The 26,498-nt window shown below is 37.0% G+C and overlaps 2 protein-coding genes across 5 annotated transcripts in view; one reads left to right on the top strand and one right to left on the bottom strand.

Moving 5' to 3' along the window:
- The first annotated feature begins 1,063 nt into the window (after positions 1-1,063).
- lrtm2b (leucine-rich repeats and transmembrane domains 2b) lies at positions 1,064-26,498 on the top strand. Of its 3 annotated transcripts, none has more exons than XM_052120067.1 (5): positions 1,064-1,163; positions 20,637-20,825; positions 21,575-21,678; positions 22,571-23,242; positions 24,144-26,498. In XM_052120067.1, exons 3-5 carry the CDS (start codon positions 21,666-21,668, stop codon positions 24,620-24,622), a joined length of 1,164 nt encoding a protein of 387 aa, XP_051976027.1. In that variant the 5' UTR covers positions 1,064-1,163; positions 20,637-20,825; positions 21,575-21,665; the 3' UTR covers positions 24,623-26,498. The 3 variants fall into 3 exon arrangements, with proteins under 3 accessions (XP_051976027.1, XP_051976025.1, XP_051976028.1); XM_052120065.1 differs by having other exon boundaries at positions 22,568-23,242; XM_052120068.1 differs by lacking the exons at positions 1,064-1,163; positions 20,637-20,825; positions 21,575-21,678 and having other exon boundaries at positions 22,558-23,242.
- LOC127638507 (voltage-dependent calcium channel subunit alpha-2/delta-4-like) overlaps positions 6,723-26,498 on the bottom strand; it is a 38,042-nt gene continuing 18,266 nt past the window's right edge. Inside the window, exons 26-38 of one of the 2 annotated variants that reach the window (XM_052120063.1) lie at positions 19,615-19,676; positions 18,779-18,793; positions 18,543-18,587; positions 17,263-17,325; positions 13,912-13,982; positions 12,803-12,878; positions 12,626-12,678; positions 12,485-12,540; positions 12,148-12,168; positions 11,511-11,628; positions 11,291-11,406; positions 11,075-11,157; positions 6,723-10,074 (exon numbers count right to left, since the gene is read on the bottom strand). In XM_052120063.1, the coding sequence (XP_051976023.1) occupies positions 9,982-10,074; positions 11,075-11,157; positions 11,291-11,406; positions 11,511-11,628; positions 12,148-12,168; positions 12,485-12,540; positions 12,626-12,678; positions 12,803-12,878; positions 13,912-13,982; positions 17,263-17,325; positions 18,543-18,587; positions 18,779-18,793; positions 19,615-19,676 (872 nt within the window). In that variant the 3' untranslated portion in view covers positions 6,723-9,981. The remainder of the gene's footprint in view (positions 10,075-11,074; positions 11,158-11,290; positions 11,407-11,510; positions 11,629-12,147; positions 12,169-12,484; positions 12,541-12,625; positions 12,679-12,802; positions 12,879-13,911; positions 13,983-17,262; positions 17,326-18,542; positions 18,588-18,778; positions 18,794-19,614; positions 19,677-26,498) is intronic. The other variant, XM_052120064.1, reaches the window with a different exon arrangement.

The raw sequence follows: 26,498 nt of genomic DNA, 5'->3' as shown, positions 1-26,498 counted from the left end.
TTTGTTACCTGTCTAACATTACAATTTACCATGAAATATAATTATTCAAATCCTTCAGAAATCTTTTTTTTTTTTTTCCGTTGTTGTATGACTCTATATCCAATCTATGCTTTAAATAAAACATTTAATAAGAAATCCATAATATTTTAGTTAAAATACAAATGTAATTTAAAAATTATGTCTGAGTAGGTCAATCTCAACAAACTGCCCTTTTACCTCAATCATTTCTTAATGTTATTTATTTGAAAATTTTGGTAAATCTAAAAATGTGTAAAATTTTGGTAAATCTAGAAAAAACACTAGAATGTGCTCAGTATCCTCATGCTATTAGCATAGACACCATGTGGTTATATTTAATGTATTTGCTAATTCTATGATAAAATCTAAGTCCTGTTACTTTCAGTCCTGTTACTCATTTAAAGAGTAACATGACTGAGTAGCATCCTCTGGTTTGTTGATGTATTAGTGTGATATTAGTCGATATAATACTATTCACCTGATTTTTAAGTTGAAATGACTGAAGTTGTTGACATTTAAGATCAGTTTTACAATGTGAATATCATACAAGGACCAATCCAAGTGCTGCAGAAAAGCAGCGGCACTATCATGCTTACTGCAATGCTGATTCAGAAAGGAGAGAGAATATTTAGAGAAGGAATGTGATAATTACAGGCAGGAAGAAAACCATCAATAACCTCAGTGAGAGAGAAATGTGCAGATGTCGCAGAAGTGGGGGGAGACTTACCATAGGATCAAGGACAGAGAAGAAGCTCTACACCATATCACCCAAACCCATGGAGAACTGACATACAGGGATGTCAGCTGCTTGTGCACGATGACACAAAATCTGAACTGTGAGTGCTTTAATGCAAAGCGTTTCACATTCAGTCATCAACAGACTGCTCTCACAGCCAGAGAAGCTCAGTTGCAAAGTCTTGTTGGCAAATGGTGTGTGCTGAAGTACAACGGTGACCTGTACTCTGGTGTCATCACAGATACAAGTGAAACGCATCTTGAGGTCCGTTGTATGCAGAAGATTGGGGTCAACAGGTTTTTATGGCCAGCCCACGAAGACATCCTTTGAGGACATTGTGTGTATCATCCCACCCCCAAGGCCAGTCACAGGTAGAAAAAAGTAGAGAAGGCTTCTTAGAAAAGGTCAGGTAAGTTTGTTTTCATGTATTTATTGCAATTCAAGCTAAAACACTATTGGATGTAGTTTGTAGACAAGAAAGAATATTTTCAAGTTGATTTTAGGTACTGGTAGTCAATGCAAAGATCTGAGGACTTAATATCTGAATGTTACTAAATGTTTTTTTTTTCTAAAAAGTTAAAATATACCGTTTTGTTTTCATTTTGTTTGGTCCATCATGTATCCATTTGTTTAATACATTACATGATTAAAAAAAATGATACACTTGAAGAAAATGGCTTTGTATTTTTTTTTTAAATACAACTTGCTTGCATATATAGTGATTTATTAGTCACAATCATCAATTATTTGAATATGTAACCAACCATTTCTTGAGGGGAAAACAAAGGAATTAGTTGACATGCTTTTAGTTTAAAACATGCTTTTTAAATGACACCTGTGTTTTGGTAATAGTACTGAGAAAAATATCTTCTGCTTAGAAACCTTGTAAAAAATTTAATAAATTTGCCTGAGATTGACCAATACACATTTTTGAATAGTTAAATATGTTAATAGATTCAGTGTAGAAAAATAATAAAGAGTTACAACAAGTAAATGGCCCTTGTTCAGCAGAATGTCCCTAAAGTTGTGTAAGGTTGGTTTATTTAATCTGTTTAAATGAGATATGCGCATATTTGCAGACGGTATATACAGTTAAAGTCAGACGATTACATACACTTAGGTTGAAGTCATTAAACATAATTTTTTAACCACTCCACAGATTTAATATTAGCAAACTATAGTTTTGGCAAGTCGTTTAGGACACCTACTTTGTGCATGACACAAGTAATTTTTCCAACAATTGTTTACAGACAGATTGTTTCACTTTTATTTGACTATATCACAATTCCAGTGGGTCAGAAGTTAAGTTAATTGTGTCTTTAAGCAACTTTTGTCAAGACTATAGACAATTAGCATCTGATAGGAAGTGTACTAAATGGTCTGCACTTATATAGTGCTTTATTTAACTTTAGAGGTTACTAAAGCGGTTTACACTGTGTCCCAATCACCCATTCACACACATACTCATACACCAATGGCCGCAGCGCAACTTGTGGGTCAGTGTCTTGCCCAAGGACACTTCGGCGTGTGGAGTCGTGTGGGCCAGGAATCGAACCGCCAACGCTGCAATTGGCTGCCGAGCCGCTCTACCACCTGAGCAACAGCCGCCCCATTCTGGATTGTAGCTGTACCTGTGGATGTATTTTAAAGTCTTCCTTCTACCTTCAAAATCAGTGCCTTTTTGCTTGACATCATGGGAAAATCAAAACAAATCAGCCAAGACCTCAGAAAAAAAAATTGTGGACCTCCACAAGTTTGGTTCATTCTTGGGAGCAATTTTTAAATGCCTGAAGGTACCACTTTCATCTGCACAAACAACAGTATGCAGGTATAAACACCATGGGACCACACAACCATTGTACCGCATTCTGTCTCCTAGAGATGAATGTAGTTTGGTGTGAAAAGTGCAGATCAATCACAGAACAACAGCAAAGGACCTTGTGAAGATGCCAGAGGAAACAGGTAGACAAGTATATATATCCACAGTAAAACAAGTCCTATATTGTCAAAACCTGAAAGGCTGCTCAGAAGCCATTGCTCCAAAACCACCATAAAAAAGCTAGACTACAGTTTGCAAGTGCACTTTGGGCCAAAGATCTTACTTTTTGGAGAAATTTCCTCTGGTCTGATGAAACAAAAATTTAACCGTTTGATAATGACCATCTTTATGTTTGGAGGAAATATGGTGAGGCTTACAAGCTGAAGAACACCATCCCAACCATGAAGCATGGAGGTGGCAGCATCATGTTGTGGGGGTGTGTTGCTGCAGGAGGGACTGGTGCACTTCACAAAATAAATGGCATCATGTGGAAGGAAAATGATGTGGATATATTGAAGCAACATCTCAAGACATCAGCCAGGAAGTTAAAGCTTGATCGCTAATGGGTCTTCCAAATGGACAATGACCTCAAGCATACCTCCAAAGTTGTAGCAAAATGTTTTAAGGACAACAAAGTCAAGGTATTGGAGTGGCCATCACAAAGCCCTGACATCAATCCGATAGAAAATCTGTGGGCAGAACTGAAAAAGCGTGTGCGAGCAATGAGGCCTCGGTTACAACGGTTCTGTCTGGAGGAATGGGACAAAATTCCAGCAACTTATTGTGAGAAGCTTGTGGAAGGCTACTCAAAACGTTTGACCAAAGTTAAAGAATTTAATGGCAATGCTACCAAATACTAACAAATTGTATGTAAACTTCTGACCCACTGAGAATGTGATGAAAGTAATAAAACCTGAAATAATTAATTCTCTCTACTATTATTCTGACATTTCACATTCTTAAAATAAAGTAGTGATCCTAACTGACCTAATACAGGGAATGTTTTCTATGATTAAATATCAGGAAGAATAAATGTATTTGGCTTAGGTGTATGTAAACATCTGACTTCAACTGTATGAAATAATTTTTGTGATATTTGCCTTTTTATCATTAGACTAGACAGTTAAAAGTTACAGGGAACTCTTGAGGAGAGAGGGGGAAAATGAAACAGGCGAGCACTTTAACATTATGAGCTCAAACACGTCTGCTATAGCGGACAGTTTAAATGACACTGAGTTGCACACCGGCCTATTATTGTAGTAACACGATGGCACGTAACAACAAAACGAACCGTGACTGGTAATTTACATGTCTCAGATGCTTCACATGCAGGCTACATTCGGTGCCTTCAAGAAAAAACAAATCGGCTAAACACAAAAAATAATCGGCCAATGCGATAATGAAAAATGTCAGAATTTCAGCTGATTTATCGACCTCAGCTCTATATTGGTCAACCACTACTCAAGACACCTGTATTCTTCATTGTGCTCCATTTAGCTTGTTTTTTTAAAACACAAGAACGTCTCTGGTTACTCATGTATCCTCGGTTCCCTAAGATGAAGGGAACGAGACAATGCAATGAAAGCTTTGGGGAAATTTCTTTTCCAGTACCTAGTTGAAGCCTTTGTATATCATAACAGCAATTTAAAAATTGGCAATGATGTTTGAGCCCCGACCCCTATAGGCACGCATTTGCCCTATATAAAAGGGCGCTCAAACATAATTTCTTCAGAAATTTCTGACTGAGGAACAAAAACACGTTACTCATTCCTCGAAACTCTGAAGAAGTAGTACGGCCAAGTTTTGCGATGTGTTCGTTCCCTTCATCTCAGGGAACCAAGGTTACATGAGTAACTGGAGAGGTTCACTATCGATACAGTTCACTTGACATTGCAATGAATTCTATGGGGAACCCATATGGGAGTCCCATCATGCCGCACTACTGAACCCCAAGTTGCTCCCAGTGGCAGGCTAGTGCCTTGAGTGTGTGTGAATGGGTGAATGAGTCACAGAGTAAAGCACTTTGAAAACTGCTAAGGTTAAAAAAAAATCACTATATAATTGCAGACCATTTACCATGTAGCGTCACACCCTAAGATGTGCCAGGATAGAAACACTTAGAAGAATATGTATATGAGGCAGTGGGCCCTTTGGGCGGTAACTTGTATGTCTTCAAGTGTGTATGAAAATGAATAACCCCACATTGTGAAAACCAGATGGAAAGTTAATCTAATCTGAGTCGTATAATACACAGAATAATTAACCGCTTCATACCGGAGGTAGGGAGGAAGGTTTTATTCTATTGGAAGTGCTTGTGACTTCTAGTGGAAGTAAATTGGATAGTGACCTACACAGGCAGCTGTATTAAAATTATAACAGGCAGACCGCCCAAATAAGGAGCTCGGGCTCACCCACTGGGTCATGGAATAGTAAGCTGTAATTAAGCTAATATCTACATTTATGCATTTGGCAGACGCTTTTATCCAAAGCAACTTACAGTGCACTTATTACAGGGACAATCCCCCCAGAGCAACCTGGAGTTAAGGGCCTTGCTCAAGGGCCCAACAGTGGCATCTTGGTGGTGCTGGGGCTTGAACCCCCAACCTTCTGGTCAGTAACCCTGAGCCTCAACCACTGAGCCACCAATATCTCCTTCATTTCCATAAACCATGGCTGACAGTTTCCTTGTCCTCTCGGGCTTTGCTGATAACAGAGTGGAGGAGACACATGTTTGTGTTTCGTCAGCCAATTGTGGGCCAAGACATCCACTCCTTTTGGGATATGGAGTACCAAAGTGGGCAGTGAGCTGCAAATAGAGGCAAATAGGTCGCTTTGCAGAAAATTTCCCAAATCCTCAGATCCGTCTGAGGATGAAGTCTCCATTCCCCTGCCATCGGTCTCTAGTGCGAAAGCATATCCGCTACGCAGTTCAGATAGCCCAGAACAAACAGTATGTCACGCGCAGGGAGAGGAGATGTTGCACGCTCCACACGAGGAGGCGTTACGCCAGGCTCATCACTGGTAGTGATCGATTGCTGCCCTGGTGATTTATGTACAATATCACTGACATATTGTCTGACCGAATCAGAATGTGATGATTCACTATCTCGAAATGGAAAGCTTTCACCACTAAGAAGATAGCTAGCATTTCCAAGCAGTTGATGTGCCACGCCCATTTCGCACATGTCCAAGTGCTGAAAGCCGGGCATCCATTGCACAGCGAGCCCCAACCTGTGTTGGACGCATCCGTTGTCACCATTTTTCATCTGAAAACCGGACCTATCACACCCTGGTGATAAAGGTTTGGAGCTGTCAATGGTGCTAGAGCAGCCAGTCAATGGTGCTAGAGCAGCCAGGCAGCAGTGAGTTATGGTCTGCCTGTGTGTTCAGTTATGCTTATTCACTGGTACAACAGAAAACAGAAAACAGCTTTTGAGGTCTTTCATTGTATTTTTATGAGTTTGGCACCTTCTGTACTTTGAATGCGTGACATGTCTTAATATTGAATGCCCGACTCAGAGGCACAGTAGGAGCTTCCCAGATCCATTTGAAGGCAGCAGGAAGGAGATGCATTGAGTTCACAAGCTTGCAAAATAAATAATGTGCAGTCAAAATATCATCTTGCACGCATAGTACATTTTAGTGCGGTCAAAATATCATCTTGCACATGCAAAATAAATTTTGTGCAGTCAAAATATCATCTTACATGTTCTAAATAACTTATGTGCGCAGAAATATATTTTGAGCTAAAAATATAATCTTGAGCACCGCAAAATATAATTTTGCAAATGCAGAATTGTGGCATATACAACTCTTTATTTTACAAGTCAGAATCTCGCAATTACGGTAATTCTTACTTAACGTTAACACACCTGCCAATGATAATATAATATTTTTATACTGAATTTTGATTGGTCTTTTTTCCTTTCACCTATTTTCCATCTATATTGCATATTTCTATAATTATCTCCCTATTTTACCTAAAAATATAATACTTTTCCTTTGCTGCCTTGAAAGCACTGGTATTTCCTTCAGAAAATGCAAATCTAGTTGAAACGAATAGTTTTCTCTGTACTTACATTGTGGGCCAATGTATGAGTGGTTAAGTATATACAAAATAAATTAAGAATTGATTTACACTTGTTCCACTTTTTTTTAATCATATAAACAAACTAAATCATCCACAGTATTCTGTAATTACATACATACCCTAATTCAATCATTATCAAGATATACTCAAAAACTAATGGTCTCAGATAATTGAAAATTATATATACACAGTAATCTAATGCATATTTGAACAACATTTGTATTAAACTTTGTATCCATCTTACACAATATATTAAATAAGTTTCAAAAACATTAAAGCTGAAGTATGTAACTTTTATATGTTAATGTATACTTTCTCCTATCAAGTTTAATTTGCAGAGACAACTTTGAGTAAGCAATTCATAGATACATTTTCTTAAAAACTGTAAACACTGTCTCTGTGGCACTATAAAAAAATTCCTGCATTTAGTTTGAGCGACCCGTTTAGACCCGCCCCGACAACATTTCTCAACCAGTGGCATTCGATGGGGGCAGGGCTATGTGTTCATTCGATGGCAGAAGAAGGGGCGTATTCAGACAGCTGTTTTGAATATTTGTTATTCCATTCGGTGGCACCAGTGTAGCAGAAATTATATACTTCAGTTTGAAGTAGTTACCTCATGAAAATAAACAGCAGTTTCGCCACTGGGGGGGTATTCCAGAAAGCAGAGTTAACCAACTCTGACATAAACTCGGAACACTGAGTTTATTAATCCAAGCACTGCTTACACTTCTGGTTAGTTCCACTGATATGTCAGTGTAGTACAACAATCACCAAAAGAAGCAACAAAACAGTCCACAAGTTCTAATGTAAGTAAGAAAATCTGTAATATCTGCTTGTTTAGGACCTTAAATGCCCATGATTTGCTTGTTTTCATATTGAAGTGCTCTCTGTAGTCATACATGGATACATGTCATAAATACGCGTTGATTTGCCATTTAACGCTAGCGTATCAGTTTAATTTTAACCAACTTTGCTTTGTGTGTCTCCCTCAATCTCAGCGCCCGCTGCGCGTGATAGAGGGAGAGAGAGCACATACTCTTACTCAAGTAACCGCGAGAATAAGGCACTTTTTGATGAAAACATAAACATAACTTTGAACAAACACTTCGATGTTCACTATAAATAAGTCTGAAAATGTCTGTTTGTATCTAACCTCAGTTTCAGTGAAATTGGTTACATTCAGCTGATCTGTTCGCCACTGTAGTAGACAGGGTCGTAGATTCCGGGGGATGGAATTCCCGCCCAATCGCCCTTGACAGTAACATGTGTGGGATGTTTGCGTTGTAGGGATGTAAATGTCGATTTCAGATGTAAAATAGGTGATTGAATGATTAATGTTTACTCGCTGAAATTATAAATACATATTATTGAGTTTGAAACTAAAAAAAAAAAAGTTAAGTCAAGAAAGTAATTATACTCAGCAGAGCACCGAATCCACGAGTCAACCACAATAGAAACAAACTCTAAGAAGAAATGCATGGCACATTTCAGTGCAGTTGTAATAGGAATTAACATTCATATTCTATTAATATTATAGTAATAGCCTGTGTAGATTTACTACTGTGTATTTTGTTATTTTTAAGTTTAATTTTACTGGTATTTTCATGTACTGTACATGCTTATTTTACTTTATGTTATGTGTACTGTATGTACATATATATATATAGAAGCTGTCAATTCATGATCAATTGTATGATCTTCCACAGTTGTCATTAAGGGCGATGATTTGGCTTGAACATTGAGGGGTTTCAACGAGAAGCATTTAAATGTTTCCATTGAATCATGGAATAAATAATGGGTCACACGTACATGATTATTTATGTGCATTATAAGATGGAGATCTGCTGTAACAGAGGTGGAGAATGATGGGAGGCCCACAAATGTATATGTCTATTACAGTATGTCCTTTTTTTTTAAATTTGGTGTGGCAATAAAACTAGCTTTGTTTTCTTGTTCCTTAAAACGCAATGGCTGGGCATTGTAATGTACAGTAGGGTCCATCTGCCTCCAGCAACTTGGTGCTGAGTGAAATGACGTTGTTTTAATTGGTTTAAGATCATGTGTCTGATTATACATTATGGATGTTTATTATCTCAACATTAGGGAAAAGTAATTCTCATCTCTTCCTGGTTGTAAAAGAAGCTGTTTAAGTTCCATACTGAAAGGCAGAATATAAATGTAATTTAGAGAAGTATCATATACAGCTCCAAGTGGAGTAGAAGAGGCTGAGCATCAGAAAGATTATGCTATATCTGTAGTCCATGAGATGATCACATATGATCTAATTACGAAGAAGAATAACAAGTGTTCAATTTAATTGCTTAAGCTTTGAATTTTCAGACAATGCATGCAATGTAATTCATAATTAACATATTAACATTAATTGACTGAAGGAACTGTAAAAACAATGTGGGTTTTGTGATTTAATTTGATGATATTTTTAGATACATGTTAATAATATTAATCTCATAAAATACATTTATTAGTAGAGCTAAATATAATTACATGACACCCTCTCTTTACAGTGACAAGTATCGAGGCCTTTCCAACATGTTCCATGTTGATAATATAACAGTATAAAAAAAACTCATAAAATAAAAAAAGCACAATTTGCACAATTTGTTCTCTTTTGAATGCCAATCCACATTGTGTGAGACTGGAAATGTCTGACAGAAGAGGATTTGTGAGGAAAAGTAGAAATTGCAATATACCATACAGTTTAATGCTTTAAAAGTTACTATTGTGCGTAATCTGAGTTTCCACGGCCACAGTGCCATTATCAAAAGTGCACACACGTGACGGCAACCTCTTAATGACATTTAACTGAAATATACTAACACTGGAACATAACCTACTCTGGAGCTGGTTATGTTCACAGACTAAGTTAGTTACTAACTTACTCTGTAAGATACTCTGGTTTTTGGAACCGAAAGTTGAGGTTAACCACTTTAACCGTACCCGGTTTAGTCGCTAAATCTTTTTTCTGGAAAACCCCCCTGTTCTATATTTGCTGCATCTTGAAGACTAAAAAATTTTAAGAATAGCAGATCTGATGTATAACATCAAGTCACAAGAGAACATCTAATATTATATTTCTCTCTCAATTGCTTCCATTGAGAACTAAACAGTATAATCTGTGCAGTGCTGTGTAGTGTCACACATGGAGTCCAGTAGGGGACAGTATGAATCAACACTGTGTATTGAAACCATATCTTGTGTTTCTGTTTGAATAGCTAATGCTAGTGATAATCAACAGTCTCTGGTTTTGTTGTCTTTAGGACTACTGTAGAACAGCAGTCATGGCAGTTCTTTTTCTCAGCATAGGGACGATGAGGTGACCAAACAAATGAAGAACAGTGTGAGACATATGGCGATTTCACATGCTCCACCACAGTCCTTGGCATTTTCCTGTCAGAAAATATAAATACATTAAAATATAAAGTTTTACCTTTGATTAGATTCACTATATCACAAAACTACTAGTGAATTTTCTGCTACAATGTACATAACATTGTTTTAAGTCATTTTCTATTTTGTTAAGGATAAAATTCAGTTTTCTTACTAGGGATGGGTGATTCCAATTTACCAATACCAATAGCTCTGTTACAGGGATAGTTCAGCCAAAAATTTAAATTATCTCATAATTTACTCACCCTCAGGCCACCCCAGATGTGTATGACTTTCTTTCTTCTGCTGAGCACAAACAAAGATTTTTAGAAAAATAGGTCCATACAATGCAAGTGAATGTGACCAGAAATTTGAACTTCCAAAAAGCACATAAAGGCAGCATAAAAGTAATCCAAACTCCAGTGGTTAAATCTATATCTTCAGAAGTTATATGACAGGTGAGAAACGGATCAACATAGTCCTTTTGTACTCTAAATCTCTACCTTTGACCAGCAGTAGGTGGCTGAAAGAATGTGGAAGTGAAAGTGTAGATTTACAGGAAAACATATTTATATGTTTCCCACACCTATTATATAGCTTCAGAAGACTTGGATTTAACCACTAGAGACTTATTACTTTTATGTTGCCTTTGTGTCCCTTTTGGACCTTCTGTGTTCTGGTCACCATTCACTTGCATTATATGGTCCTACAGAGCTGAGATATTCTTCTAAAAATCTTTGTGTTCAGCAGAAGAAAGAAAGTCATACACATCTGGGATGGCACAAGGGTGAGTGTATGATGAAATAATTTTTCACTTCACAGTTCTTGTTGTGTATTAATTTTAATGTTAAAGAAATAATAAAACAATATTTTATTTATTATTTTTATAATAATATTTATTTTGAAATATTTTTATGAGGATCAATTCTCTCAATATAACTTCAGCGTCGATACTTCAAGGTTCATCTGCCCATCCCTAATTCTGACTCATTTATGCACTCTGTATGTGGGGGTGGCTTACATGAGGATGGTACGAGTGACAAGACTCCGGTCGTCTGCGAATCTTCTGAGATTTCATCCGATTGCACTTAACCGTGGCATTATGTTCACAGGAGTTAAGAAGACCTCCATTCTCAGTTTCAAAGAAAATTTAACTAAAAGCACATTTAAAAGACAAGCAAATCATCTGCTTTTTAATGTGTCCGTTGGCTCTTTTTTTATGATCATGGAAGGATATATTTGACCTCTTTGGGCATGAGAGTGATGGGGGCATACTGTCGAGAACAGTCACAGTCGGCCTGGACAACTAGCATGACAAGATTGCTGTTAGGAACTTGCTGTAGGACAAACATCCTGAATCGTGAAAGAGAGCGAGAGAAAGAGAAAGAGAGAGAGAAAGTGAGAAATTGTCACATTATCACTTGCCAGCCTGAGTACAATTTTACTGATGGACTTACTTCTGACAACGGCCACATTTAATGATGCTGTTAGTCTCTCTGATAGAGGTGTCATACATGAAGCTGGGATACTCTGTGTTACAAGGCTGCACCATGTCCATTTTTCTCTGTTTGTGAGCTGGAGGGGAAAAGTTGGAATGTTTTGTTAGCAACACCTTTTAATCTTTGATTAATTGGTAACACTTTACAATAAGGTTGTATACGTTAACATTCAACTCAATAATAATCTGACTAACAATGAACAGTGCTTTTACAGTATTTAAACCCTTAGTTAATGGTAAATTCTACATATACTAGTACCTTTTCAACATCAAAAGTTGTATATTGACAAAAGTAACATCAAAAGGTTGGTCACTAGATTTTGGAACAGAGCTCCTGTGTTCAATAAAACTATTGTAACGTGCTTCCTTCCCCATTCTCACAACAAATCAGGATCTGGTAAACCTCATCTAGACTAAAGGTACTACTACAGATGACATTCAAATGTTTCATTACCAACAAATTACAATCTTGGGGATTAAGTTGTCATTCTAACAAGACTTTAAGCTAGCCAATCCCAGCTAAACATAACAAACTAACAAGGTAAACACCAAGGACATGTTCATGTACACAAACATCATGGCTTGACAATACTTACTTGCATGATACACAGCCTTAGCTTAGCATCAATGAAAGACAATTACAGCACAATGGAAATGGAGACAGACAATGAGAGAGATGACAATGAATGAGAGAGACAGACACTACATACAATGACAAAAACATTATGAAGATGGTTTCACAGAGTGATATTTATAATGTATGTTTGGGCATTTGAAGATTAGTGAAGTTCAAGAGTACATAAAATACACAGATTGTACACTACTTTTCAGCCCAAATTCTTAGTGTCTCTATTTTTATTTGCTAACACCATGTGTATATTAGATGCAATTACTAGATGTTACCGTTACACACTTTATAATTTCTTAACTTACCATCCACTACATAGTCATTGTGCCAAAGTCCGCAGATGTTGAACTCCAATAGAAACCTGAAAGTTTAGAAGTGAGAATATTTTTTTTTACTGACAAATAAAATTAAAACTTGCATCAATTACAACCAAAAATGACACTTACATCATGAAATTTGAGAAGAACCACTTCAGTATCGCCGCAAGACCATAGAAAGGCTGTGAAGTAAACAGAAATAGATTGTAAAGTGATATCCATGGTGTCACTACATCTGTATCGAGACAATAAAGACATTATTTTTCTTTGTCACTTGTGATGTAACAGATGTGAATGTATACATACACTAAGCAGTGGTTGAGCTCCGCTGGCGTGATGGTGAGAATTTTTACACATGGCCTGGTAGTCATACAATGTCACTCTGTACAACAAATCACAATACAGAAGAGCATTTTTTCACTTTTTCTAAATGTGAAATTCCCAACAAAATAACAATAACAAGCAATAATTTACCCTAAAATTAAAATGCTATCATCAATTAAGCCTGAAAGATATTCTATGTCAGTATGTGATGCAGACACTTCTAGCAATGCACGCTCGATTTTGTGCGTTTTTGTGCTTTGAAATGTGTCAGACAATGCAAGCATGCGAGGGGCGCTATATTGTAAAGATTGGTGTGAACTGTCTGCTTCTACGAGAAGGATATAGCTGCAGGCAGAGCTCCAAATCACTAGCAAAGATATAGGGAGCCTCTAACCTAATCCTTTCCCTAACATTAACCCTGAGTGAATGTGACGCCCTCTTATGGAGTGACCTCTCCACTTTTTGAGATTCCGCCCCATTTGGAGATCTCAGGCCTACAGCTATACATACTTGGCTTCTACGCTGAGTTTTCTCTTTCAAATCAATTTATGCAATTGTATTAGCAACAGTTTCAAGAGAATATTGCTGAGCAAGCAAGTGAAAGTCAATAAGTTTCTATCAAATTACCAGAATAACACAACGGCACAAACATATGAAAGTAACTCTATTGCCCCCCACAGAGGTTTGTTATTAACACAAGAATGCACATTAGTGTGTTCAAACGGGCCGCGCATTGGCAATCCATTGGGCAAGTGCTCGGGTCTGCATTCGCATATTTGTGTGAAGTATGTTTCTTGCCTTTAAGACACTCATATCATTAAATCTGTGTGACTTTTTTGCTTCTATGTCTTTTAAATAATATCCTGGCCACTGTTTTTTATATAATGTAAGGGAATGTGGATGGATGCTTTCAATCTCCAAAATGAAAAAAAAAAAAAAAAAACATTTGACACATTCTGTTACTTTCATTATATTTCACCTTTGTGTTCAACAAACAAAATTGTAGTTTTTAGATCAACTATTCCTTGAACTGTGCTATTGTACAAAGCTAAGATCCAAAACTGATCCTGTAGCATGTGGGGTCTAGTTACCTTTTATACAAGCCTGATTTCAGTAATTGAGCCATGACAGATCCATCTACTTCCCCAAAGAATTTACCAACCTGTGTGAAAGGAGACGCCATACATTTTAGTATTACACACAAGAGTACAGTGAACAGTGTACATGCTATGCTAGCATACCCACCGGTACATTGTGTGATCTTTTTGAGGGATTACTCTAGTTTAGGTATAGTTAAGGACAGCTTTAGGCTGACCTACATCTGGAGCACAAAACTCCGAACGCATAAATCCAAACACACCTACACGCTCATAGACAGACTGATGTGCAATGATCCAGATGTGCTAACAGATGCCTGAATCTCCCCTGCTTGCCCGGTCCACTCCTAGCAATCTGGGATTAAACTCCATTAGCATTAATCTCCTGGCTACTGCTCATAGTAAAGTGCACATATTTTTATAAACATCTGGGTTAATGGTATGAAATCAATGTCATCGTATAGAGTTTTTTTTTTAAACGATTTTTCAAGTTTACGAAAGTTCATTATTATTTACGTGCGTTTCCCAAAACTGTACTTAACATGAACGTGTTACTTAAGAGAGTCGCTGTCCTGGTGAGAGAGCTGAAATGTGACCGAATAGTGCTGCTCGTCATTGTAACTTGTAACTTGTTAATTATATTTGTGCATAACTTTACAATTTGTAATTTACCTAGCTCAAATTTGTATTAAAAAAAATTCAGCCTAATTAACTGCATATTTACATATTGTTTTCATAATAATTTTGTGCAGAACAATATTTTCTTTTACACAATCTGTTTCCATAATCAGATGTGCATGTGTAATATTTCATTTTCACAAATTCCTCTCAATATAAAAGCTTCCAGGATTAGTTAAGACAGCGGAGGCCCTGTGTATGATCCTGCTAGTTATTATAGTTATGTGTATGATCGCGCCTCTTCCTTTCCCTTAACCCCCTTACAGTATTATTCTGTGCTATCGCAGAATGCAAAATAAGGAGACGTTTGGAAGATGCACTTTAGGGACATTCACCAATAAAGTGGAGGTCCGCTCTTTACTCTCAAAAGTGATAACGCTAACAGTAATGCTGCATGTGCGGCGCTACACAACTTGTAGTGCTGGTGAGAGAGCATTTGGGTGTCAGAGAGGACGAGAAGATGAGGATAAAAGCATCTGCCAAATGAATAAATGTAAATGTAGGATGATGAGCAAATATATATACGGATGATTTTCATGCACGGCAACAAGTTAATGACATTTTCTTCTCTTTCTAATATTCATTTATCAATCATGCCACAACTTTGTTGTTACCAACTTGTCCAACTAGTCCACACAAATAACTTTATTTGCTTACTTATTAATCTATTTATCCATTTAGACTATCTATTGTATGTACAGTATTTTATTATTTTTATAAATATTATTATCACTATTATTATTAGACTTGTCTGTTAAAAAAAATTAAAAAATAAAACATATATATCATGATAATAAAGTCCAGCATAAAGTGTAGCTAGTGATATTTACAATGCTCTTAGCGGTGCACAATTACTCCAGAGCGCTCCTTAATCTATGAGCATTTTCAAGTACTGCTTATGTTATGATGCTTTTGGGAAATGGGCAGCAAAACTAAGATGAATCATAAGATGGATTCTACAATTTACTTACGATAGGCTTATAATGCTTTTGGGAAATGAGGCCCTGAATGTTTCAGAGGCACAGATATAGTAGGTACATTTTGACTGTATTTTTTGGTCATTAATAGACAAGCTACTAAAAAAAAAAAAGTATACAAAAGGATTTGGCAATATTAAATAAATGTTCCGGGGTTAGAACAATTAAGTGAATTTAATGGCATTTGTGGCAACACAAACAAAACAAAAACAAAAAAAAATCCCTTTGTGATAGTGGGTAGTTTTGTTCATTACAAGAATTTTTAAATGAAGTTGAAATAATGTGGAATGATTGCTTCAATAGAAGCTTATATCATCAATTAACAACCTCTGAGCTCAAGGTAGGTCTGTCTTTAAAGGTTCATAATATATTGTAAAAAATACATTCACCTATAGAGAATATTATGGGAGTTTGATTTAAATAGATAGCTCAGTTTTGCAGATAAGATGGTTTCACAGCAGAGCGCTACGAGAGTTTTTCTCTGAAACCCACCTCCACCCCAGCTTCACCAGTCTAGTCCAGCTACATGGGTATTGTATGTATGTCTATTTGTGCACACGTCTGTGTATATTCTCGCATCAATGACTATCAACATTTCATACCCACATTAACTCTCACATGAACTGGAGTTTTTAAGTGTTAAAAATATTTTTCGAAAGTTCTACTGATTGCTTTATACGTAAAGCTTTTTTTTTTATGAAAAAAAAAAAAAGAAGAATTACTGAGGTACCTTTAACAGTAAGGCTAATTGACTAAATACAACCTTTCCCAACCAATTGCAATTTTACACTGCAGTCACTGAGTCAATTCTCCCTCTCTCAATCATTGTCTGGTTTGGTACTCCATCTGTTCACTCCGAGGACAAGCATGTGGAACATTATTGAGTCCTCACAGGAGAGCATCCGCATACTCCATACCCTGCCCTTCACTTCTAGCCCCCTGGGTAAAAAAACGTGCAGCTAAACACATCATCACCTGACACACCCAAATGTCACCATGTTCAATCTTCATGTTCTGCTCTCAAGGGTTCAGTTCATTCAAGAATTGAATGAAGTATTGCTTTCCAAAGCCATTGCATTTCCTATAATTTGAGAAACTGCTCTCAGTTGCCCCTCCACTGGTTTGTTTCAGGACCCAGATTTACAATGGAAATAATGTGGCGACCAACACTGTTAAAATAAAGGTTCTTTATCAGCGTGTATATGGTTCTACAATGCACAAAAGGTTCTTGTAGAGGAAGCAAAAATTATTCTTCAATGGCACCTCTGCGAAAAACAGCACCAAAATTGTTTTTTTGCACAAAAGTATTTTTAGGGTCACAATCCACCAGAACCACTGCTCTAATTAAGATATTTTTGTGCAGTAAATTCAAAAATATTGCCTTTTATTTATAATTGATCCATAAATTTACTGAATTGTGATCTGCTTGTGATTTAATTGCATCTATTACTAGTCTTCATGTTGAAATTCAAATGAGCAACTATTCAAATTTGCAACATTGACCACAATAGACATAAATATTGAGAGAATAGTGGAGGTGGTGTGGAGGATGGATGCCAGAACAGTTGTGGAATGCTATAATGCCTAATGCATTTGTACACGTGTATAAATCATTGGTGTTATAATTTGTGGGAATATATGAATTTGCTGGTACCTACAGTCATGTTAACATTTAAGAAGATATACTCACATTGCCTCTTTCCTTTGAGAACAGGATGAAGCCATTATTGTCAACAATGTAACAGTTGACATCCTGCCCAAAAAAAAACATTTTTGATGAATTAGAATTTCCCTTATTGAATTGTATCACAATATTGTAATTTTTAAAGGATGAGTCATGACTAATGATATGTTGTACAATATGATTACAGTATGTAGTGTCAGTGTTATAGATCTGAAACATATTCCACGCAGTATTTGAAAGGAAATACTTCTAGTTACTTAAGCTTGACTAGGTGCGTTGTTATGTTCCAAAACGGGTAGACTGAAAATCATAATGCATTGCAATTACACGTTGCACATTCAGCATTGCCACAAGGGGTGCAATATTGTGCATAACCATCTAATTCCAAGTCGGTATTGCTGCAGGCCGGAGATCTCCAAATGGGGGCAGAATCTCCAAAATTGGGTTTTGTTACTCCAGACGGGGGAGGGCTTACTCCAAAAGGGGGTTGCGCCAACTCCAAAAGGGGGCATCACTTCCACACTTGTTAGAGTTAGGGAAAGGGTTGGGTTGGGTTAGGGGATCCCTATATCTTTGCATGAGGTTTGGAGCTCCCACCACCTTCTCTCTAATTCTGCAGTGGGTTCACATTTTCACATAAAAAAAAATGTCAGGAATGAGCAATAGTGTGAAGATCAAGTTAGTTAAAGTCAAAATGTTTTTTTAGCCCCTTTATAATAACAGGTCCAGTTTAATGGCACAGACTTTTGAAAGTAACTTTATTGCCCCCTTGAACACTGAGGTTTGTTCTTGCCAAAGTAATGCAAGAGTGCACGTAGGATATAGCTGCAGGCCGAGCTACAAAAAGGGGTGGGAGCACCAATCCGCCAGCAAAGAAATAGGGAGCCCTAACCTAAATCTTCCCCTAACCATAACCATGAGTGGAAATAATGCACCCTTTTGAAGTTGACACAACCCCTTTTGGAGTAACTCTGCTCCTTTCTGGAAAACCTGCCCCCATTTGGAGCTATATGCAGCTATACCTGCATCAGGCTTGAAAGAACCACACACATGCAAAACGTTAGTATTCACATCTGCATTTATGTACAGTACTTGCGTAAAGTATGTTTCTGGCCTTATACAAACAAAAATCATGTTTAGATCTTCCATTTTACCAATAATACAGATTAACATGGTTTATGACATCAGCAAGGAGCATGTCTTATCACAGTTCTGCAGTTCAAAATGTGCAGCCACTCCAAAGAGGATGGATAACACAGAGAATTCATTTAAAAGGCTTTACTCACAATGCTCTCACAGCTGAGAGGACAAATACCATCCACATCACTGCACTGCAAAGAACACAACCGCAAGGGCATTTGCAAATAGACACAATTCTCAAGACTATTTTATCAGATGCATTTTATTAATCATGCACTTCAACAATTAAAATGACAAATAAGCTGTATGGCTTTTACATTATACATGCAGTTTGATTTCTATGAATATAGAGCTCAAGCAATGACAACACTGGAATACTTACATCCGTATCATTTGGCTGACAGGAGGAAGAGAGAAAATAGAGACAGAGAAAAAGGTGATTCAGAAAATGCTTTTGTGTATGTTTATTTGTGTTGCACCAGTACACAAAGCACAAGAAAAGAGCCCTTGTGTAAAACGGCGGTGTGATTGAAAGGTTCTTAGGGCAAGAAGTCAAAAGTGGATGGATCTACATAAATTGCTCAGAGGCTTATTGAAGTGAGGATGTACACGTTTAATTACTAAATGTACTAAAATTAATTTAGACCTTCAGAGTACAAAGCAAATATTTCACTGGTCTCCATGGCAAAAATCTATCCTAACCCTATATATTACTAATCTCAAATAACATTATGTAAAACCCAGTGTTGAAGTCAAACTTGATTTGAATGTGAACATGTGATCATTCTATAAACAACTATAGTATATAACATTTTTAAACAACTATAGAATCATCTGCGGCTGAATTTAATGTTTAACCATTTCTGGATTTTGGTTTCTGCTGAAGATCTAGTGTATCCTACAGTCTCACAAGACATTCAATGAATTGTGATTAAAGCTGATCATTTTACTTTAATAAGAATATCTCATCTGTTTGTTTTTTTTACCAAATTTTTTTTTTATTTTTAAATACTTTAGTACAAGTGAATATGGAAACTTTTATTTTCTCTCAAGTATAGTGGTGGCAAGATTTTGATTTAGTAAAAGACATTTTGGCCCAGTTCCAATATTTTTATCAAAATTTCTACATCTTACACATTTGTGCACTATTACTTAAAGACCATAAGCATTAGCAAGACTAAAGCATTAATATTTCTGAGGTCTATGTTTTAAACTCACTTGTTTGGCAATAGACAGGAACAGCCTTTCTAGCAGGTCCATGGATCCTTGCATTCCAATAGCTGCATATTAAACAAACAAGGGAAATAATAAAGAAGTAGATATAAACTGCCTAATCGTAGCTTGGCATGAAGTGTATATATTTTCTTTTATAGATATTGTCCAAAGAGAAATTTCTTGTTGATAACATACACTCACAGAGCACTTTATTAGAAAGACCTGTACACCTATTATTCATACAATTATCTAATCAGCCAATCATGTGTCAGCAATGCATGAAATCATCCAGATATGGGTCAGGAGCTTAAGTTAATGTTCACATCAACCATCAGAATGGGGAAAAATTTGATCAAAGTGATTTCGACGTGGCACGATTGGTGGTGCTAGACAGGCTGGTTTATAAAATGTACTCAGATTGGTGCCAGAAACAAAAAAAACGACCAGTGAGTGGCAGTTCTGCAGACAGAAATGCCTTGTTGATGAGAGAGGTCAACGAAGAATGGCCAGACTGGTTCAAGCTGACAGAAAGGCTACAGTAACTCAGATAACCACTCTGTACAAATGCAGTGAGCAGAATAGCATCTCAGAATGCACAACACGTCGAACCTTGAGGTGAATGGGCTACAACAGCAGAAGACCACATCATGCACTTTATTAGGACCATAGTGTTCCTAATAAAGTGCTCAGTGAGTGTATTTTAGAGCTAAGGATAACTACAAATAATTACAACAATTTCCAATTTGAATACTTTCTATACTTTTCCAGGTCTCATAATTCAGAGCTAATCCTTACATGTTCTAAAGCATAAGCTACATCAAGAGTCATGACTGGAAAAGAAAAAAAAGAGAGAGAAAAAGAAATAACAAAAAAAAACAATATATATATATATATATATATATATATATATATATATATATAAAGAGACTACCATTTTCTAAGCTGATCATTCTCTCTTCCCCCCTTCTCAATCCATCTATCCATCTCTCTCTCCCTCTCTCTCTCTCTCTCTCTCTCTCTAGCAGAGTGGGCAGGCACAGACTGTTGTAATGTTAGTCCTACTTACTGATGTGACCCACGCTCACATACACACACTGGACTTTGCCGTGAGGAAGAACTGCCAATTCCTCTTTTGTTCCTTTATTTTCCTATTCTATTTATTCGTTCAATTGAGTGGAGCAATTATGAGGATCCATAGATTGGTATGTTGAAAGGTATGTTTTATGTATGATTTGCTTTAAATACAAGGACAATTAAGAGTTTTTGTTCTTTGGGGCTTTATTTGTATTCCAGATTTATAGATCTACTGTATCCAGTTGAATTTTAGTTTACTCTGATATAAAAATACCTGTTTTTCAGATTTCATCAAAATTTTATGTATAACAAGAAGTGCATCTATTTTATCCTCTTTTGACTGATAAAGCGGATGTTGTTCTCAGCTCTGATTTATTACCTAATGGTGTGGACAGTTTAATCCATGATAGTTTAATGCAACAAATGTGACAGTTAAGAAGCATAAGAGAGAGGGTGCCATAGTCTGTATGACATCAAGGTCACTAAATCATTATTTATTTATTTTCATATTTTGAGCCTTATATTGTGTTTTTCAAATCAGTGCATAATAAAAGCTGATGAAAATATACTTTAAGCAACCTCACAAGATCTCATTTGGCTTTATGCGCCTTTGACAAACAAAAGGCCTCTGGGCAGCTTTTATATTATAGTACTCTCTTTCACTCCTTAGAAGACTCAAATCCATTTCAGCTCTGCCATGTTTTCAAAGACATGATGATGTAACATCAATCGAGCCTCTTCAAGACATTCATTGGCAAATTCAATTTTAATGGCAAAAAGATCCCGAAGTCAATCCATAACAGCATAAATTGCATCCTCTTTCCCTCTTTCTCACTATTGTCATTTACAATAATTCCATTTGATACCTTTAACCATTTTGCATTTTCAGATTTACCATAATGGTGAAGGCATTCATTTAACATAGAAGTCTGCTCAGAAGAAGCCGATACAAGAAGGTCTGCACGACCATAAGGACCAGGATGAATACAAAAAGTAATATCATCATAAAAAAATGTGATTGACCACTGATTTAATTCAGACAATTCTATCCTACTTAAAGCAATTGTTCAACCAAAAATGAAAATTCCTTCATCATTTACTCACCTTTATGTGTTCCAAACCCATATTACTTTCTTCTGTGGAACACCAAAGGTGATGTTTAATTTTGATGACGATGACAGAAATGTCAATATTGGGTGAACTATGACTCTTAAAAGGAATATTCCGGGTTCAATACAAATTAAGCTCAATCGACAGCATTTGTGGCATAATGCTGATTATCACCAAAATTTATTTTGACATCCCTCCTTTTCTTTAAAAAAAAGTAAAAATTTGAGGCACAAGGTGAATGGGGCGATTCTGAAAAACTTTTAAATACTCACTATTTCAAAAGTATAGCCACAAAACATAAACGATGTGTGTTAACATGATTTAAGTGTGATAAAATCGCTTACTAACCTTTTCTGTGTAAAGTTATATCCGATTTTACAACTTCATTGCCATGACGATGTAATGTCAACAAACCCTAAAACCCTAAAACAACGGTAAATGCGATTTAAACAACTTTACAGCTCAAATAATACATTAATTTTAACAGAAGTATTAATGAAAGTGCTTTTATAGCATTATAAGATTCACATTTCTGCCTTTAAACCCTCCAATAATTGGCCCCTTTCACTCCCATTATAAGTGCCTCACTGTAACCTTGGTTTTTGCTTTTTTTAAAGAAAAGGAGGGATGAGTCCAAATTACTTTTTGTGGTTATCAACATTATGCAATAAAGGCTGTAGATTAAGCTTAACTTGTATTGAACCCGGAATGTTATTTGAATACTGAAACCTTCTCAGTTTGAATGGTTTTCTAACATCTTCAATGTTTTCAGTAGTTTCCACAAGCCTGCTGACCCTTTTCAGCCTGTGTGGAATATCTACCAACTGTCCATCTGTCTGTACCTGCATTGGGAACCAAACAGACTGCAGTGACCTTAACCAACTGGCCTCCATGGACTCAATCCTGAACCAGCTTCCCTACAACACAACCTTCCTCACCCTCTCTACAAACAACTTCCCTGCCGTTGAACCTGGGACCTTTTCCAATCTCAGCAGCCTTCTTCATCTCGACCTCTCTAGAAACATTCTCTCGACCCTTCACCCTTCAAGCTTCTCCCAGCTGAATAAGCTGGACTTCCTGGATCTCTCTGAAAACCTTCTGGTGGAGCTCCCTGTTAACCTGTTCTCTGAGCTCCGCAGCCTTACAGAACTGGTTCTAAGAGACAACAGGCTTAAGGAACTGAACCCAGGTCAGTTCAAAGGCCTGATGGAGCTTAAGCGTTTGGACCTTTCCTCAAACAGTCTCTGCTGTCTGCCAATGTATCTACTAGATGGGCTTCAGAACCTAGTGTGGCTCTCGCTAGTGGGCAACAAGCTGAGAACTCTGCAGCGGACTTCTCTTGAGCCGGCTACTGATCTACAGCACATTCTGCTGGAGGGAAACCCCTGGAACTGCAGCTGCAAACTCATCCCACTCAAGCACTGGCTGGAATGGACCTTGTATAGAGGTAATTTGTGTACTTGTATCATTCTTGATTAAATCGGAAGTGGTGTGGTGTAGTTGTTAAAGATCTGGGTTGGTAAGTTAAAAGTTGGGTTTTATTACTCCTGTGCCCTTGATTAAAGGAATATTTCACCCAAAAATGATTTGGGTGAATCATTTATTCACCCTGATTGTAAACCTTTATGACTTTCTTTTTTATGTGGAACACAAAACAAACTATTTTAATGGATATTTAAAGGATGGTTCTATATTTTCAGTATGATGGCAGCTGAAAGTGAATCACTTTAAATCTTAAAAAAGGACAGAAAATGATCATAAAGTTGTCCATATGGCTTGTGGGTCATGTTCAAGTCTTCTGAAAGCATGTGATAGATTTAGGTGAGAAACAACCTGAATTAGAAATAATTTTTCAGTGAAAACCTTGATGTCTTTTGCTTAGTCATAAACAATATAATAGAAGCTCGTTCATAGGGGCTCTTTTCACAGTGATTTTAGCACTACATGCAACTGACGTCCAGATTTTCAATTAAAAATTATTTAAAGTTCAGTTTATTTTTCACCATCATAAGACTTACGACACACAAGCCACATGGATTATTTTTATGATGCTTTTGGGTCCTTTTAAAGCTTTAAACTGTCAATATCAACTGCTATTGTATTGAAAAGGTGGACCCCAATATTTATTTAAATTGTTCCATTTTGTGTTCCAAATAAGAAAAGAGTCATGAGGTTTGGAACAAGATGAGGGTGAATAAATGATGACAAAATTTCCATTTTTGGGTCTGCACTATTCCTTTAACCGTAGGTTGCTCCGAGGGGTAAAAGGAATTCTAAAGGAATCCTAAAAACAAACCCTAAAGCCTCTGATTTTAAAGTTTTGTGTCTTTCCATTTGTCATCCTCTAGGTGGCCATGTGGATTCCGTCAACTGCTCTTCCCCAACAAATTTGTATGGTAAAGATCTTCGCAATATCCCTATGGAGATGTTCAGACACTGTTACCCTCTTTATCTTGAGACCAGGAGCTCATCTTTTGCTGAGGGTCACCCTGTAACAGCCGGGTCACCTGGGGACTGTATACGCCAGCGCTACCGCCCTGTTAGCGTGCGTCGAGCGGCCGCCACAGTGGTGGTAGCTGGGGTGGTTTGTGGTGTGGTGTGTGTGTTAATGGTGGTAACAGCCACCTACGGCTGTATCTATGCCATGCTGGCTGCTCACGAACAGCAGCAGCTGATGCATGGCAACAGCCAGCAGCAGCAGCCATTGATAGTGGTGAAGGAACCAGAGCAGGATGAAAAGGAAGATCTGGTGGCAACTATTGCAAAGGAAGAGGAAGCCCTGGAGTGTGCAGAGTGGATGGCATTTCCTCCAGAAGTGTCTGTTTAACAGACACAAGAACCTCTGGGAGCTTTAATGGAACATTCAGTTTATCGATGGTTCAACTTCATCAGTCATTGATAAAGCCATTTGATGTACATAGATTTTTGGATGTTTCATTTTGGAGAAAGGGTATAAGACCTAATGACCCACTGTAGGCCAGGAGCAATTATAATATTTATATAATACATAAAAACAGACAGTTTGAGGTGCTCAATTAGAGAGATATAAAACTACGTAATACAATTTCCACAGCAAATTTTCAAATATGGTTTATATGTTCTAATTATATATATTGAATTCAAGTTATCTTGTATATTTTCCTGCAAATTACCAAAACAAATCAACTCTAAAAACTCTAAAAAAATTCCTGATATTTAATCGTAGAAAACATTCCCTGTCTTAGGTCAATTAGGATCACTGTTTTATTTTAAGAATGTGAAATGTCAGAATAATAGTAGAGACAATTTTGTATTAGTAAAGAGAAGCTTTTATTTCATTCATCACATTCCCAGTGGGTCAGAAGATTACATACACCTTGTTAGTATTTGGTTATTTAGTAGTATTGCTTTAAATTGTTTAACTTGGGTCAAACATTTTGGGTAACCTTCCATAAGCTTCTCATAATAATTTGCTGGAATTTTGGCCCATTCCTCCAGACAGAACTGGTGTAACTGAGTCAGGTTTGCAGGCCTCTTTTTCAGGATTGAGGTCAGGGCTTTGTGATGGCCACTCTAATACCTTGACTTTGTTGTCCTTAAGCTTTGGAAGTATGCCTGGGGTCATTGTCCATTTGGAAGACCCATTTGCAACTGAGCTTTAACTTCCTGGCTAATGTCTTGAGATGTTGCTTCAATATATCCACATAATTTTCCTTCCTCATGATGCCATTTATTTTGTGAAGTGCAGCAGTCCCTCCTGCAGCAAAGCACCCCCACAACATGATCCTGCCACCCCCATGCTTCATGGTTGGAATAGTGTTCTTTGCCTTGCAAGCCTCACCCTTTCTCCTCCAAACATAACGATGGTCATTATGGCCAAACAGTTAAATTTAGTTTCATCAGACCAGAGGATATTTCTCTGAAAAGTAAGATCTTTGTCCCCATGTGAACTTGCAATCTGTTGTCTGGCTTTTTTATGGCAGTTTTGGAGCAGTGGCTTCTTCCTTGCTGCACAGCCTTTAAGGTTATGTCGATATAGGACTTGTTTTACTGTGGATATAGATACTTGTTTTCCTGTTTCCACCGGCATCTTCACAAGGTACTTTGCTGTTGTTCTGGAATTGATTTGCACTTTTCACACCAAGCTATGTTCATTTCTAGGAGACAGAATGCATCTCCTTCCTGAGCGGTATGATGGCTGCATGTTCCCATGGTGTTTATACTTGTGTACTATTGTTTGTACAGATGAACGTGGTACCTTCATGCATTTTGAAATTGCTCCCAAGGATAAACCAGACTTGTGGAGGTCCACAATTTTTTTTTATGAGGTCTTGGATTTCTTTTGATTTTCGCATGATGTCAAGCAAAGAGGCACAGAGTTTGAAGATAGGCTTTAAAATACATCCACAGGTACACCTCTAATAGGCAATTATCTTATCAGAAGCTAATTGGCTAATTGCCTTAAGGCTTGACATCATTTTCTGGAATTTTCCAAGCTGCTTAAAGGCACAGTTAACTTGGTGTATGTAAGCCTCTGACCCACTGGAATTGTGATATAGTCGATTAAAAGTGAAACAATCTGTCTGTAAACATTTGTTGGAAAAATGATTGTGTCATGCACAAAGTAGATATCCTATACGACTTTCCAAAACTATAGTTTGCTAATATGAAATCTGTGGAGTTTAAACAGAGAGATAAAATCTGTTTTAGAAAATAAATTTTTA

This window comes from Xyrauchen texanus, chromosome 46, assembly GCF_025860055.1.
Source record: "Xyrauchen texanus isolate HMW12.3.18 chromosome 46, RBS_HiC_50CHRs, whole genome shotgun sequence".
Classification (NCBI taxonomy): domain Eukaryota; kingdom Metazoa; phylum Chordata; class Actinopteri; order Cypriniformes; family Catostomidae; genus Xyrauchen; species Xyrauchen texanus.
This window is presented reverse-complemented; position numbering and strand designations above follow the sequence as displayed.

Excerpts from the sequence above, each read along its gene's own strand:
- lrtm2b (XM_052120065.1), top strand. Across the intron at positions 23,243-24,143 it reads GGAATGGACCTTGTATAGAG|GTGGCCATGTGGATTCCGTC; the intron begins GTAATTTGTGTA and ends GTCATCCTCTAG.